At 45.4% G+C, this 13,673-nt stretch overlaps 1 protein-coding gene across 1 annotated transcript in view; it reads left to right on the top strand.

Annotated features, from left to right (window-relative positions):
• The first annotated feature begins 55 nt into the window (after positions 1-55).
• LOC135391762 (phospholipase A2 group XV-like) overlaps positions 56-13,673 on the top strand; it is a 29,087-nt gene continuing 15,469 nt past the window's right edge. The window contains exon 1 of the mRNA XM_064622194.1: positions 56-311. Coding sequence (XP_064478264.1) covers positions 188-311 — 124 coding nt within the window. The 5' untranslated portion in view covers positions 56-187. The remainder of the gene's footprint in view (positions 312-13,673) is intronic.

Raw genomic sequence — 13,673 nt, 5'->3', positions numbered from 1 at the left:
TCACGTATCACCTGATCCTGCGTCACTCCTTTTTTTTTTCAGCCCCATCCTCTCCCCCATAAGCTACGGGCGCTCTCGCATCCCCCTCCGCCGTTTTTGTAGTCTGGCCCGGGATCTTCTTTGGAAGCGCATTCTCCTTTTGTTACTGACGCAGTATCGGACGTGGGGTTCCCGACCGAGGCAAGGCATGCGACTCTTTCTGTGTGCCGTCGTCGCGTTTGTGTTCGGCGTAGGTCACGTACATGGATCTCAGCTGCTTGAAAGGTTACGGAACTCCGTTTTGCCAACCGCAAACCATCCCATCATTCTAGGTAGGTGCTCTTTTCGTCATACTGCAGAAGTGATACTTAAAATTAGGAATAAAATTAGGGATAAGGATACTTTCTTAACTGCAACAACAGCAACTTTATTTAAGTGCAACTACACTGACGGTCTAGTTTGTTGCGTGTATTCTACTTGATGTCAAGTAGCAATGCAGTCTGCTGATAATGTCGATAATCTCCTGTGGTGTTTAATGTTCGGTATTTATTTTGGTCTCTATTTTCGGCGGTGGCCTATTGCTCAAACGTAACGGCTGTTCATTGTTAATGGCATGCCTGCGAAATATATATTTATCATGACTGTTATTACAAAAACGTCCAGGTGTAGCTCTGTGTCGAGTCGATGAAGTCGTATTTTGAATAACAATCATTTCAGGCATCAGGGCTTTCGTTATGTATCGTGCTGTAATCGGCGAAGATTCGAGAGTGTACTGAGAAATAGTGAACGAAGTAGTGGTGATAGAAGAGCCTTCAGGCAGGCTGTCAGAACACCGGCGCAGTACTCTGAAGCATCCCTCGACCGACACGGACCCTCCTAGTAATTTCCTTATGATAAAATCTCAGCCACCTCACAGGCGCTGCATGTGTTTGAGACGCTGTATAAACACAGAAAGCGTCGCTGCCGGATAAAATTACGCCTCAATTTCTCACGCAAGAGAGTATATTATACCATTGTTTACGTTGTCGCGTCATTTGCAGATGATGTTTCTGCTATGGTATTTTCCTTTTTATTCTGACTCAGAGTTGTCTCCCTCCCCACTTTTTCTTCTAACCATCATCATCATCATCATCGTCAGAGTTGTCTCGTGACTTAAAACACCGAACTATTATCGCTAGTATATTGTCATTATTATTCTGCTTCGGCCTCCGCGCGCCCACTAGCGAAACAAAAGCGAGTATCCTAACTTTAGAAGGAAAATAACTCGAATATGTTGGGGGTCAGATATAGGAGACTGTGTTAGGGTCGCACGGAATGGTAGGAGAAAACGTGTGCGTACTTGAATGCTGAAATAATAACGTGAATATATTGTCACAAAGGTATCTGAGTAGTTTTAAGTTTTGAAATTGAGCCATTTTACTATGCGCAGAGCAGCGCAAGAAAGGTAAAAGCTAGCGGACGAGTTACAGTTTGACTTAGAACCTGTCACGCAAACATCTTTCACGAGCGACAAATCTTCAGATAAGAGATAACAGATACGAGAGCTGAGAAAGTAGCAAGACCGTACAAGAGATGAAGGCTATACACCGCTTGAGTGTTAACAACGCGTATACACACTCAACGGGAACAAGAGACACTGAATATTGATAACAGAAACAAACACTGCAAGTTAATTTGCGTTCCATAAGCGAAGGAGGAAACGCTTCCTTTATAATGGGAATTCGTGTTCTTGCATGGCGAGACAACTATGAGCATGAAGTGGACGATTTTTAAAATTGGATTTGTTCACACGTGGGCCCCGTTATCAATGTTTTATCCGTTATATACCCTTTATCAGTTATCAATATTTTTGAGTCTTGCGCACTCCAAACGTCACGCGGTGGCACGTGAAAACCGTTTCGGTAGGCCGCGATTTCAAATAAAGTCTGCTAGTGGCCCTCGCGCAACAGCTCGTGGTTAATCAGCGGCGAAGTGATGCATTTAACGAAGCCCGGTTCACACTATTGCGTTCCAATCTGTGCGAATGCGTGTGGGTTGCCATGGTAACCAACCTGACAACCAACCCGCGTTGACACTATTGCGGGGAAACGAGAAGTTGCAGATCGGGCTCCTGTTGCCGTGGCTTAGTGGCTATGGTGATGGCATTCCACATCAAGGTTCGGATCCGAGCAACGGCTGTGCTGCCTGGGTGTTTTCCCTGGATTTTTCTCAGATGCTTAAGAGAAATGTCGGCACAATTCTTTGTGAAGTCGGCCCAGCACGCACGTTCCCCCGCCGAGCAACATGCCGCCAGGCAGATCACTCGGAAATACCACGCCGCCACCACCGTCACAACCCAAGTTTGCCCAAGCTCTCTGACGTGTGCAGCAATCTCACACCATCACAAAAGAGGACGTGTCTACGCAACTTGTGCCCTGGGTCATCTGCCGTTCTTGAGTACGCAACATTTGATATCACTTCGGCGAAACGTTTTATTAATTTTTTTGTTACCCTATTCACTTGCAGTGATACCGTTATAGAAATATTGGTGAAGTCAACGTGTAAAACTATAGCGCAGCTTATCATAATCAGTTCGGGAATTGTCCGCTTATCAATTCCGCGGAGCAAGTGGACGGATTGCAATATGCGTTTCTGAGAAAGCTTTGATACTCTGTGTTCGCGGATGTTATGCAGAGGGAAATCTGCAGGGGTGCATGTTGAAATTTTGGAAAGGCCTCATGGTAAAAATAATTCTACAGTCGTCTGTAAACGTAACATCCTGGTAATATAACGAACTATGTTATTTCTCAATAAGAACAGCTTATCCAGGTTAGCGACCTCGTAGTTCCCCCATCAAGAGTGAATGAGCTAATCGTGACCGAAATAAAGCGAAGTAAATTAATTTCCCCTGAATCGACGCAGCGCGCATACTAACCACCCTTGCTAACCACCCCAAATGCTCCTCGCTGTAACCCACTCGTTTTTGCTGCCCTCTCTACATCTATCAAGGTCTGCACACCGCTCTTCGCCATGACTGCTTAGCAGTGTTGCCATGGAGTGAAAGAAGAAAACACCCAGTGGTCCCTCATTTCACATTGCGCAAGAAGAATTTCCCTCCCTTACTTTCTCTCCCAGAACGGTCGGCACCTCACTATAGGTTGAATTTCACGTTCTGTGAACGTTCTGTGCTATATCATTGCACCAGAATAAAAATTAAAAAAAAAACGCTCATATTGTGAGTGTAATAAACCCGACAAACGTCATCATGACGTTGGTAGGCAGACCGAAACCGAAACAGATCGGATATGGAGAGCTGGTTTCCAGGAATGGGCAGTTGTTCGCTGAAAGAAAAGTAGGACCGAAGGTCGCGTCCCTTTCAGAGACCATCGTAATCCCCACAAGACCGCGGCTTTCGGGCGCGACCTTGTTCGCAACTAGCTTTGAACGTAGTTCGACTGTACCAAACTCGTGGCGCTGTCGAACACTATGACGTCATTTGTTTACAAACAGGTAGAAGTCTATAGAGAAATGCATTGCAGTGCAAACCAAGGCCCCAGAATGTCACAAGAGACTAAAAAAATATTTGGAATCCCCAACCCCCAACTACAAAAACAAATACATTAATGATGATGAATGGGGAAATTCGCCACATCAGGTGCGGCCCACTACCCCAAGGCACAATGGGCAGGATTAGATGTGCCCTAATGATGAGATATGTGGAGTCAGTGAGACAACATCAACAGAACGCTAGACAAAAACACACACACAGGTACGCAGGCACATCATAGGGTAGAGAGGAGACCGGTGTCCCGGAGAGAAAGCTGAAAGCACTCAAGAGCTTGGCGATGGTCGATCTGGTTAGCCCAAAGGCCGAGGATGAACCCCCACTATATGTGCATGGCCCCAGCAGTCATGCAATCACATGTACTACATACATCTGTACATGTCATCTCGTGCACTTCTCATCGGAATGAATTCTAAACAGTACCTGTCTTCGATTCGCTAAAAAGTGCAAGAGGAAGTGTAAAGGAGTGCAAACGAAGTGAACGACAGGTGCTGCTCTCGTGCAATGTACACTGAGCCCAATGGAATAGAAAAGTGTAAGCCTCAGATGGTCTCAGAGACGTCTGCACTGCATCGCACATTTCTGATTACTGACTATAAATTGACTCGAGGAGTAAAAAGCAGACTCATCTTAACGACATTGATTGTCAGCATGTTCCACATCGATGATGAAACATCGCCAAAAACGACAGCTGCCCTATTCACGTCGTCTGCTCCACTGCGCACGAAACGTTGCAGGGACTTCGGAGACGGCGCAGCATTTTCGTGAACACGTGTTGCACTCCCGCTGCACTTTTTCCAATGGAATGGTCGAATGTAGTGCAAAGACTGCACCACCGCTGAATCGAATGCGGGAACTTGCACCGTTTGCACTAGTTCAGAAAGTGCAGCCCAATCGAAGACAGCTAGTATTATTGACGTCACCGAGATCAATGTTTCCTGTATCCTAGCAGCAGCCAGCCCCCCCTGGAGATAATGTATAATCGCTTGAGTGGTGGTGGTGGTGGTGGTGGTGATAGGGCTTGCCGTTGTCGGCCTCACGTATGTGGGCAACGTCACGACTGACGCCCTGGGGAAATGTGCGTCCTGGGCCGACTTCTAGGGGAACTGTGACGACATATGTCTGAAAGCGTCTGAGGAAAACCCAGGAAAAACCCCAGACAGCACAGCCGGCACCGGGATTCGAACCCGGGTACCTCCCAGTCCCAGCGACGTGACGTAACAATTGAGAGTCCGCCAATCACGACGTTGCTTTCGGCGGCCGTAGCTATGGAAACGAGCCACCTTCAGCCGTACGGGCAGCCAATGGCAGTCACAGAAGGCCTGTGTTTCGAAATCGTCTGCGGCGACTGGCTAACATCTTGGCTGGCTGCTGCGATTGGTGGACTTTTTGGCGAGCCCTTTCACCACCACCACCACCTTGGCGGACTTTGTGTGTCTACACGCGAATGGGTGAGAGGAGGTTAAGCGGGCTTTCTATATCTAAGTGACGTTGCAGCAGCGCCCTCTCAGTGTGGGTACAGTGAACTAGAAGAGGGCAGTGGAACGACCGAGCCCTCCGCGTGACTATCGCGACGTCGACAGCAACCGGCGGCTCTGCAATCAACGACGATGGAGACGCAATAGAGTTAGTAAGGAGGAGAACTAGCTCAACGTTGTTTGTTATTAAGGAGGAGACGCAGAATAAATATGCAATTATTGCAATTACAATTAATTACAAGTTTAATTAATTGTTCTCAATACAACAGAAGAGAACAAAAAATCTGAATTCGTAAAATTGTTGAGACGCAGACGACACGCTTCGCAAAGCATGCCCGCACACTGTAGTTATTGCCCGCACACTGTATTTTCGCCACTTGCTCCGACAGCCGTCCCAAGGCGCAGACCCCTCCGTTCGTTCCACTGCCCTCTTCTAGTTCACTGTAGTGAGGAGACGTAACTCGATCTGCGAGGAGCAATGTTGCCAGACGCGTGGCAGATGGGGAACCCCCGTGACGTCACACTTCTCAAAGCTAGAAATTTTGGTACTTGCGCGTCCAACACAGAGAAAGAAAGTATTTTGGGAGAATAGAGTGAGGCACATAGATTGTAATGACATAAATTGGGTAGGAATCTGAAGACGCGAGATTTAGACCGCAGTGACACTTTAATCTTGACCATAACTCTACCGACGTCCGTTGAACTCTTCATGGTTTTTTGGGCCCTTATTCGGCTGTACATGTATTTTGTCTTGTCCATCTGTGTGTTGTTTTGCGTCACGAAATCTCTTTCATTGCAAATAACAGACAAATGCTGGGAGAAAGTGATGAACATAATAACATTTACGTTATTAGTAACATAATAACATTTACGTTATTAGTAACATAATAACATTTACGGGGCAAATGTGACACAGCTGTTCTTGGAACACCTCATTCTCAGAAAGGAATGGATGTTCCTTTCGGTAAAGGTAATCGTTGAGGGCAGAAACGATGCAATTCTGTTCTTCCGCGCAGTTGTCGTTGTTGCCAGCCAGAGCCTACGTCTGGTTACACGTCCTGTTTTACGATCATAAGGCTTCAATTTTAACTTTGACTACTACAAAGTTATGCGCTATCCCCTATTGGTCGTACCGCTCAAACTGAACGATATGATGACCAGAGCGCCATCTTTCAGGGGGTTGACCGCCGTTACCATTGACCTTCCGTCTTTCGGGAATTCATCAGCCTCTCATGTGGCGGAATTGAAACAACCCGGTATGCAGTATGACGAACAAATGACACACGCACGACACATTTCATATTTATGCGATGGAGGTGCCAAGGCTTTCAGCACTTCCCAACAGTGTCCTTGCACCGACATACGCCAGGAAAGCCCTCCTCTATTTATACGTGGCCTACAAAGGCCAGCTCAGGAATACGGATGCGTGCTAATTTGAAAACTAAGTAGACACCGCATAGCAAGACCATATGCTCTGGAGATGAAGGCTCCCCGACTCATGGGGTGTTGCTGATGTAATTAGTCAATGAATCTTTAAATGGGGATACCAGTGAGGCGCTGTCTGCGACTCACGATTTTTTCCAATGTAGATGGCGCCACACGCTTATCTGAGTCTGATCTGAGTCTCAGCATGGTAAGTGCTCCATCCTCCGCGAGGGTGTGTAGTCCCATAAACGCGTGACCTCCTTGGCTTTTAAGGAGCAGAAACCTCACGCTCCTGTTTGAGTTGCCAAGGTCAACTGAGCTAAAGAATAAAGAAGATCCCAAGGAAGGCTATCCTTATTGTTCCTTTGTGGGCTGCATGGCATCTACTCATTTCTCTAGGTTATGTTGTTATCCTATCCTTTCAGATTTGACTTTCTGGATGGAGAAGCTAAATGTTATGTTTCGCTTACCCGAGCATATTTGAATCTCGTAATTTGACAGTTTGGCTTTATTTATATTCACGTAACTCATTGTCAGTTCACTCAGTAAGTCCACCTAGAGTCGCTAAATAGGTGTACTTCTATTCAATGCCTAACAATAAACTCCGGAGCATACGATAACAGGAGGTTTAATGACTTGCAAGATTTTTTCTTTGTCTCGGAGTTCTCACACTAAAACACTAACTAAAACGAAAACGGAATTCTTTTGCAAAGTCAACTGTGGTGTAGTGATAAAAAAATGTGTTATGTGCAGATTGACTGAACATGTGCATTGATTGAAACAGAAGAGATCGCAAGTTTACAAAACCTGCACCACGCAAGTGAGCCTATACGCTTGATATTACGTTTTCCCTTCTATTACGGTGCTGGGGCTACTGTTGGCCCGTCGCTTGCGAGTAAGATAGTATACGATCGTAAATGGAATGTTACATGGAAATCCCGGACAATTGCTCACCGGACATTTGCGCAGCCCCCGCAGGTTCTAGGCAGCCAAATGCTCACCAACGGTACCACCTAACTGTTATGTTTTCACTTCATTTGTCATATTCCGTAGAATATATAGCACGGCATATTCTGGATGTAGTACCGTAGCAGGGCTTATGGCTTTTTTTAAGAAACGGAAATAAACGTCAAATAACAGATAACTTGACGAGAAAGAAGAAAAAATAACGGATGAAATGAAGTAAGAATCAACGTCGTATGTCGTGCGATACGCATCAAATTGAAATTTATCGCCGGTTTCTTCAAGATGATCCGCCATGTTTACTGAGGTTCCCAGGACCCGACCGGCGGCACAGTCTCATGCCCGCACCGCCTAGTGCGTGCCTTGAGGGAGAGGGGGGCAGACCCCCCCAATCTGTCAAACCCAAACTGACCTAACCTCACGAAAGTGAGCTGAAATAATCCAACCCAACGACCCTACCTTTTGCAAGATGGCAACCTCAGAGTCCGTTAGGCTTGGCAGGCCATGTTTCTCCTGCGCTAGAGTACTGTTCAAATGCATATGAAAAAACCTTATAGACTACACATTTTTATAATTCTTAGTTTTTTTATATATTCCGTATATAGCCTTCTTTCACTTCAATACATTATTTCGCTATTAACCACGCTGGCTACTTTTTAAAAGCCATAAGCCCCTCTACGGAACTACACCCTATATTCCTGTATTGGAAATAACTCATCTTGCACAATCCATTTCCTTCTGATGCGGAGCTGGCTTCGTGAAACTCGTTTCAATTCGTTTCTGTATAGTTTTTACACAAATGCAAATAGTGCTGGTGTAGCGACATTTGGCTACTTATAAACACATAACGCGTGCAGCCAAAGAGCTTCGACTTCTTTTTCCTAAATGCGAATACAGTTGTACACGCTTAGTGCAAATTACGATTATCATGATTTATTAGCGAGTCTAGAAGCGAGAATTATTAGCGAGAAGGTAGAAGTTTCACTATAACGTTTCCGAAAACATAAGCCAAACGCGTGATTCCTTTAGAGTGGCTGGCATCGCGTTGCTGATATCTGATTAACTGAGAGCGATACGAAGTCGGAATCGGGAGTGCTTACGATTCCCCGAAGCTCCCTATTGTTTCACATATATGCACACACATATGTCAAAAGTTCGCTAACAATGACTGGATTCCATGACAGTCCACCAGCTCCCGTGGCATAGTGGTTAGGAGGATCGCTTTCCACGCCGAGACTGGGAGGTGACACGGGTTCGGCCCCAAGGGTTGCTGTAATCAGGGAAGGGCGACGGACGTATTTTCTTTACCGTTTCCATTTTCGTTACAGCTATATTTTCGTTTCTGTTATCCGTTTCTGATACCAGGTTTTAATTTCGTTTCCGTTACTGTTTCCGTTAATGGAACGGCTGTTACAGAGCTGCGGGAGGGCAGCACGTCCGGCTCTGTCAGCACACAGTTTTGCCCAAGTGCTGCCTCGGTGTCGCGCGTACGCACTACGCAAGTAATTTTACGTCATTAGGATGCGCGCATCCTGCAAGATTTTTAAAGAAGTGGAGAAACATGTCTTTAGTCAGTCTTCTGTCTTCAGTCACTCTGAGTCCAGCAACCCAAGATGGGCGTAACCTTCATCCAATGTCGCGTACATAGGCGGACGCTCTCAGCAGTAAACAATACTGCCATAGCCACGATGAAAAGAAGAAAGTAAATATTAAAAACTAAGAAAAATATATATGCATCCTCGTGCTATGGGGGAGTAGAGTGCGTGGAGATATTTTCAGGGAATGGAGTCATCAAAATACAGAAATGAAAATTCACTGAAATGGCTGTTGTGCGATGACATTACCCGAATTCAATACCGGACGATAATTTTCGTTTCCGTTTCTGGTAATGGAGGGCAGTGGTACGCGTTTCCGTTTCCGTTATCGTTACCATCTACAATTTCGGTAATATACCGTTTCTGTTTCCGTTACCATTACCGTTACCCTTCCCTGGCTGTAATCGCGCTCGGGAACGAGAGCACATTTTTTTTTCCTAGTATTATTATTAAGGTTGACGAGAGCTGTACAGTGAGCTCCTGTCCTCCGGCCACACATGTCTGGTTTCAATGGGTTCCAAGCCACGTCGGCCTCCACGGCAATACCTGCGCTGACGCCGCGGCGAAACGTGCCCATGCGTTAGAGCAGATTGGTAGAATACACGTCTCGACATCGTTGAAATTATAAATCATTTACCAAGGAATAGCAAGCCGTCCTTTCTGGCTGACTTTTCCTGTCAAACTAAATAGACCCCCCCCTCCCCCCAAATCAGCATCGCAGGGCTACGACGACTTGCTTGCCGTTTCTAGACGGGATTTTGTCACAGTGATGGGGAACGATACCATTTGTAGCAAAAACACTACACAACATATAGAAAACATAAGCTCACGACAATAACTGAGTAAGTCGCAAACAAAAATATGCGCAATCTATCTATCTATACCTAATCTCCCAATATACGTGTATCTATTCCAAGCACTCAAGGTTTGAACAAAAGCCTGCTTTAACATTCATATTTTATCGCGAGAACGGAGAACCGGATGCAGGAGATATGGGTATCAAAATTCTATAGAAAGACTTTCGCTTTGTGACTCCATCAAAGTTTTCGGCTTGCGTCCGTATTTTTTTCAGTGGAGTGCTTCGCAACTTTATTATCCAATTTCGGTGACTTTCTGTACTTCCGTAACGCGCTTAGAAATACAGACTAGGAAAACTTTTCATCGAAGAGAGAAAGCGGATTTCGAAAAGCTATCGAACAAGACCAGTGTCGTGAAAATCAGTCGTGAAAATCAGTCGTGAAAATCAGTCGTGAAAATCTGTTGACCGAAAGAAAGGGCAAAGTGTGTCCCACAGAAAATACATCGGGACGCGCAGGTTGTATCCCCTCTTAAGTTCGTGAAACTCGCCGGCATCCATTCATAACACCTGATAACAGTATCGCAGTGCATCACGCGTGCGTCATTTGTCATATGTCATCATGGCGTTACGTCGCGAGACAACCATGATCATGAGGAACGCCATAGTGGCCGGCCTACGGCACACCGTATATGACGTCCCTCACAGAGGACTGCGTGTCTATAAGCCACTTATATTCTGCAACAAAATTGCTGGCGTCCTGGGCAAAACCTGCAAACTTGTGATCAATCAATAGGCGGACGTGTTGCCAACTGATCCACCGAGACCGGTAATGTCAAAGAACGGGGACTCGATGCCTCACGTACCTTTCAGCATGCGACCAAAGAGGTTTGTGGGCAAGGACTGTCCAGGATTATAAGTGGGGTGAAGCACCCATGCATCGCTGAAGCTCAATCACGCACCTGCCAGGTGTGGTGGTGATGGTGAAAGGGCTTGCCGTTGTCGGCCTCACAAGTGACGCCCAGGGGAATGTGCGTCCTGGGCCGACTTCTAAGGGAACTGTGCCAACATATGTCTGAAAGCGTCTGAGGAAAACACAGAAAAAGCCCCAGGCAGCGCAGCCGGCACGGGGATTCGAACCCGGGTACCTCCCAGTTTCAACGTGACATGGCCAGCACGCTAACCACTGAGCCACTCCAGCACGCTAACCGCTGCACCTGCCGGAAGTGATAAAATACAGCTGGTGGATACAGCTAATCAGACAGGTGGTCGAAAAAAAAAAAAAAGAGAAACGACAGAGTGAGCAGTCAGTCTCTTCTACTTTCTCTTGTAGTTCTCAAACATATATCTGTATGTCATCAACCGTTTGAGGAAGTTCGTCGGGTTGGGTAGGTACCAAGTTGTGTGGAAAATCAGCCCGAAGCCACGCTGGAAGGCTGCCGACAGTCAGAGGCACCGGCATTCGGGCAGCCACGTGCTGTGCTGGTGGCAGCTCGTTAAGAACCATTTGCCTGTCGTTCTCCTAATAATACAAGGACTCCCGATGACAGCAGGGAACACAAAACTGCTTGCAACGCAGGGAAACTAGGCTGAGATGGAGTTGGATTAGGTGCCAAGAAAGTCAAACAGTGATTGCCGCAAACTGCGCTAACTTTAACGGCGGAGGTATAGCTTTGCAGCAGATCGCACATCTCGACGTGGCTTTCAACTTTGACGTTGCGATGTAGGATGCCTTTTCACAAATCATTGACCTTCCCCCATTTTTCTCCCTTACATGGTTGTTCTTGTAGCCCTATCGCGATTTTTATGGTCCATACATTCATGAGAGGTTCGCAGCGTTTTCTCTTCCTTTTCTTTTATTTTTTACCTTCGTGAAGCGCGGTGGGGGGGGGGGGGATATGTTTATTAGACGAAAAGGGAAAAAAAACGGGGAAAGGTCAGCCAAACGGGACGTCGGCTTGCTATTCCAGAAATAAGAAATAATAATAAATAAATAAAAAGAAAAGAGAATAATTAAAGAAAGAAAGAAATAAGAAGGAATAAGAAATAAATAAATAAATAAAGAAAATAAAGAAATAAGAAATAAAGAAGTAAGAAAAAGAAATAAATAAAGAAAGAAAATTAAGAAATAAGAAATAAAGAAAAGGAAAAAGAAGTAAGAAAAAGAAATAAATAAATAAAGAAAGAAAATTACGAAATAAGAAATAAAGAAAAGGAAAAAGAAGTAAGAAAAAGAAATAAATAAATAAAGAAAGAAAATTACGAAATAAGAAATAAAGAAAAAGAAGTAGGAAGAAACGAAAAACTACCAGATGATGAAAGAAGGATGAGGTAGATTAAAGACAAAGATGACAAAAAAGATGACTACCAAACGGTGAAGGAATGATGAGATGAATCACAGAAGATGACTTTAAAAAGAAAGCATGAGGTTAAAGAAGAATGAGATTTCACGACTGGATCACGCGGTGGATCACTGCTGGGTTCCGCCTTTCTTATTTGTCACTCATCCATCGTCACCATGTGGACAGCGAAACACTGTGTCTTTGTCAGAAGGGCTGACAAAGCGTCGTGTCGACGTAAACCTGAAGTATATACGTGATTGAAGGAAATCGACGTATTTTTTGCCACTTTACGTTTCGCATAATGTCTCCGTCTAGGCGTCTGTTCCTTCTTTTGCTGTAGATAATCGTTTTTTTTTATGTTTACTCGACATAACTTCGAGTACCAACGGCATGGCCGAGCGGGATAACGTGTCGCAATGGTAGCCAAGCTCGTGGCGAAGACTGGGAGGTGGTGGGTTCGAATCCTACCGCCTACTTTGCTGTCTGAGTATTTCCCAGGGTTTTCCGAAGATTTTCCAGGTGAATGTCGGCACAGTTCTCCCTGAAGTCGGCTCAGGACGCGCATATTAACCCCTGTCCCCCCACTCCTCTCTGCTGTCCTGTCTCCATCTCTCCGCCACTCATAGCTACAGTTGCTTCGCGGCTCTAAAACAGAATAAATAAAAAAAAGCTTCGGGTGAAGTGTCGAATCTCCTTTCGGATTGTAAAGTTCTCGCCCGAAAGTGTCATGTTTTCGTCCATTGATTCAGTCTGTAGTCACTACCCGTCAGTCCGTGATTGCTCCTTCAGTCTTTAAAATCACATGTTTTCTGCGGTAATGTGTTCTGAATAACTAGAACATTCCGCGTGGTCAAAGGGATGGCATGGTTACCTTGTTTGCCAGCAGCGTTGTTCCGGTTCTAACTTATCTCAGCTTGAGAATTGCACTCGTTGGTCTTAGTCGATTAGACCTCCTTCACGTAAGAGAGTGATAAGTACTGCGTAGACAGAAGGCAAAAAAGAAAGAGAGAGAGAGAAAAAAAAAGAAAGAGGTGGGTCAGACTTGTCAACGCGAGCATGTCCAAGAAGGAACTAGTTATCTTTAGTTATCAGTACGAAAATAGCTTGCTGTGAAGAATTTACGAGTAAGGTATGCGGACTTTTGTATGTTTCGCTCTCGAAACACCGAAAACACTCCACCTGCATCCGCAAGCGGGTACGGTGGGGCGGTGATGAGCGTAGGTACCGAGAGATCGTCCCTGAAAGCGACACTTCAGAGCCAAGCAAGAGTTAAAAATGCTATCACGTGATTTTCCGTGACACTTAGGGCCACCGTGAGAAGTATTTCAATTACACGAAACAGCTAATTACGTCTAATTAAATTTATAGTCAGCGCTTTCGCTGTCCTGACATCATTCTGAATAGCTTTCGGTTTTTGTCCTGCCAAGCACTCCGACCACGGATTAAATTAGATTATTACATTTTATCGTACCTCAAAACAGTCCCCACTCTGGCAAGCCCTGGTGAAGTCTGTAGCGAAGTGCTGCATCTCATGCTGACGCCACTGTGAAA

Source organism: Ornithodoros turicata, chromosome 4 (genome assembly GCF_037126465.1).
Source record: "Ornithodoros turicata isolate Travis chromosome 4, ASM3712646v1, whole genome shotgun sequence".
NCBI classification, from domain to species: Eukaryota; Metazoa; Arthropoda; class Arachnida; order Ixodida; family Argasidae; genus Ornithodoros; species Ornithodoros turicata.
Note: the sequence above shows the minus strand (reverse complement) of the source record. Positions and strands in the feature narration are given on the sequence as shown.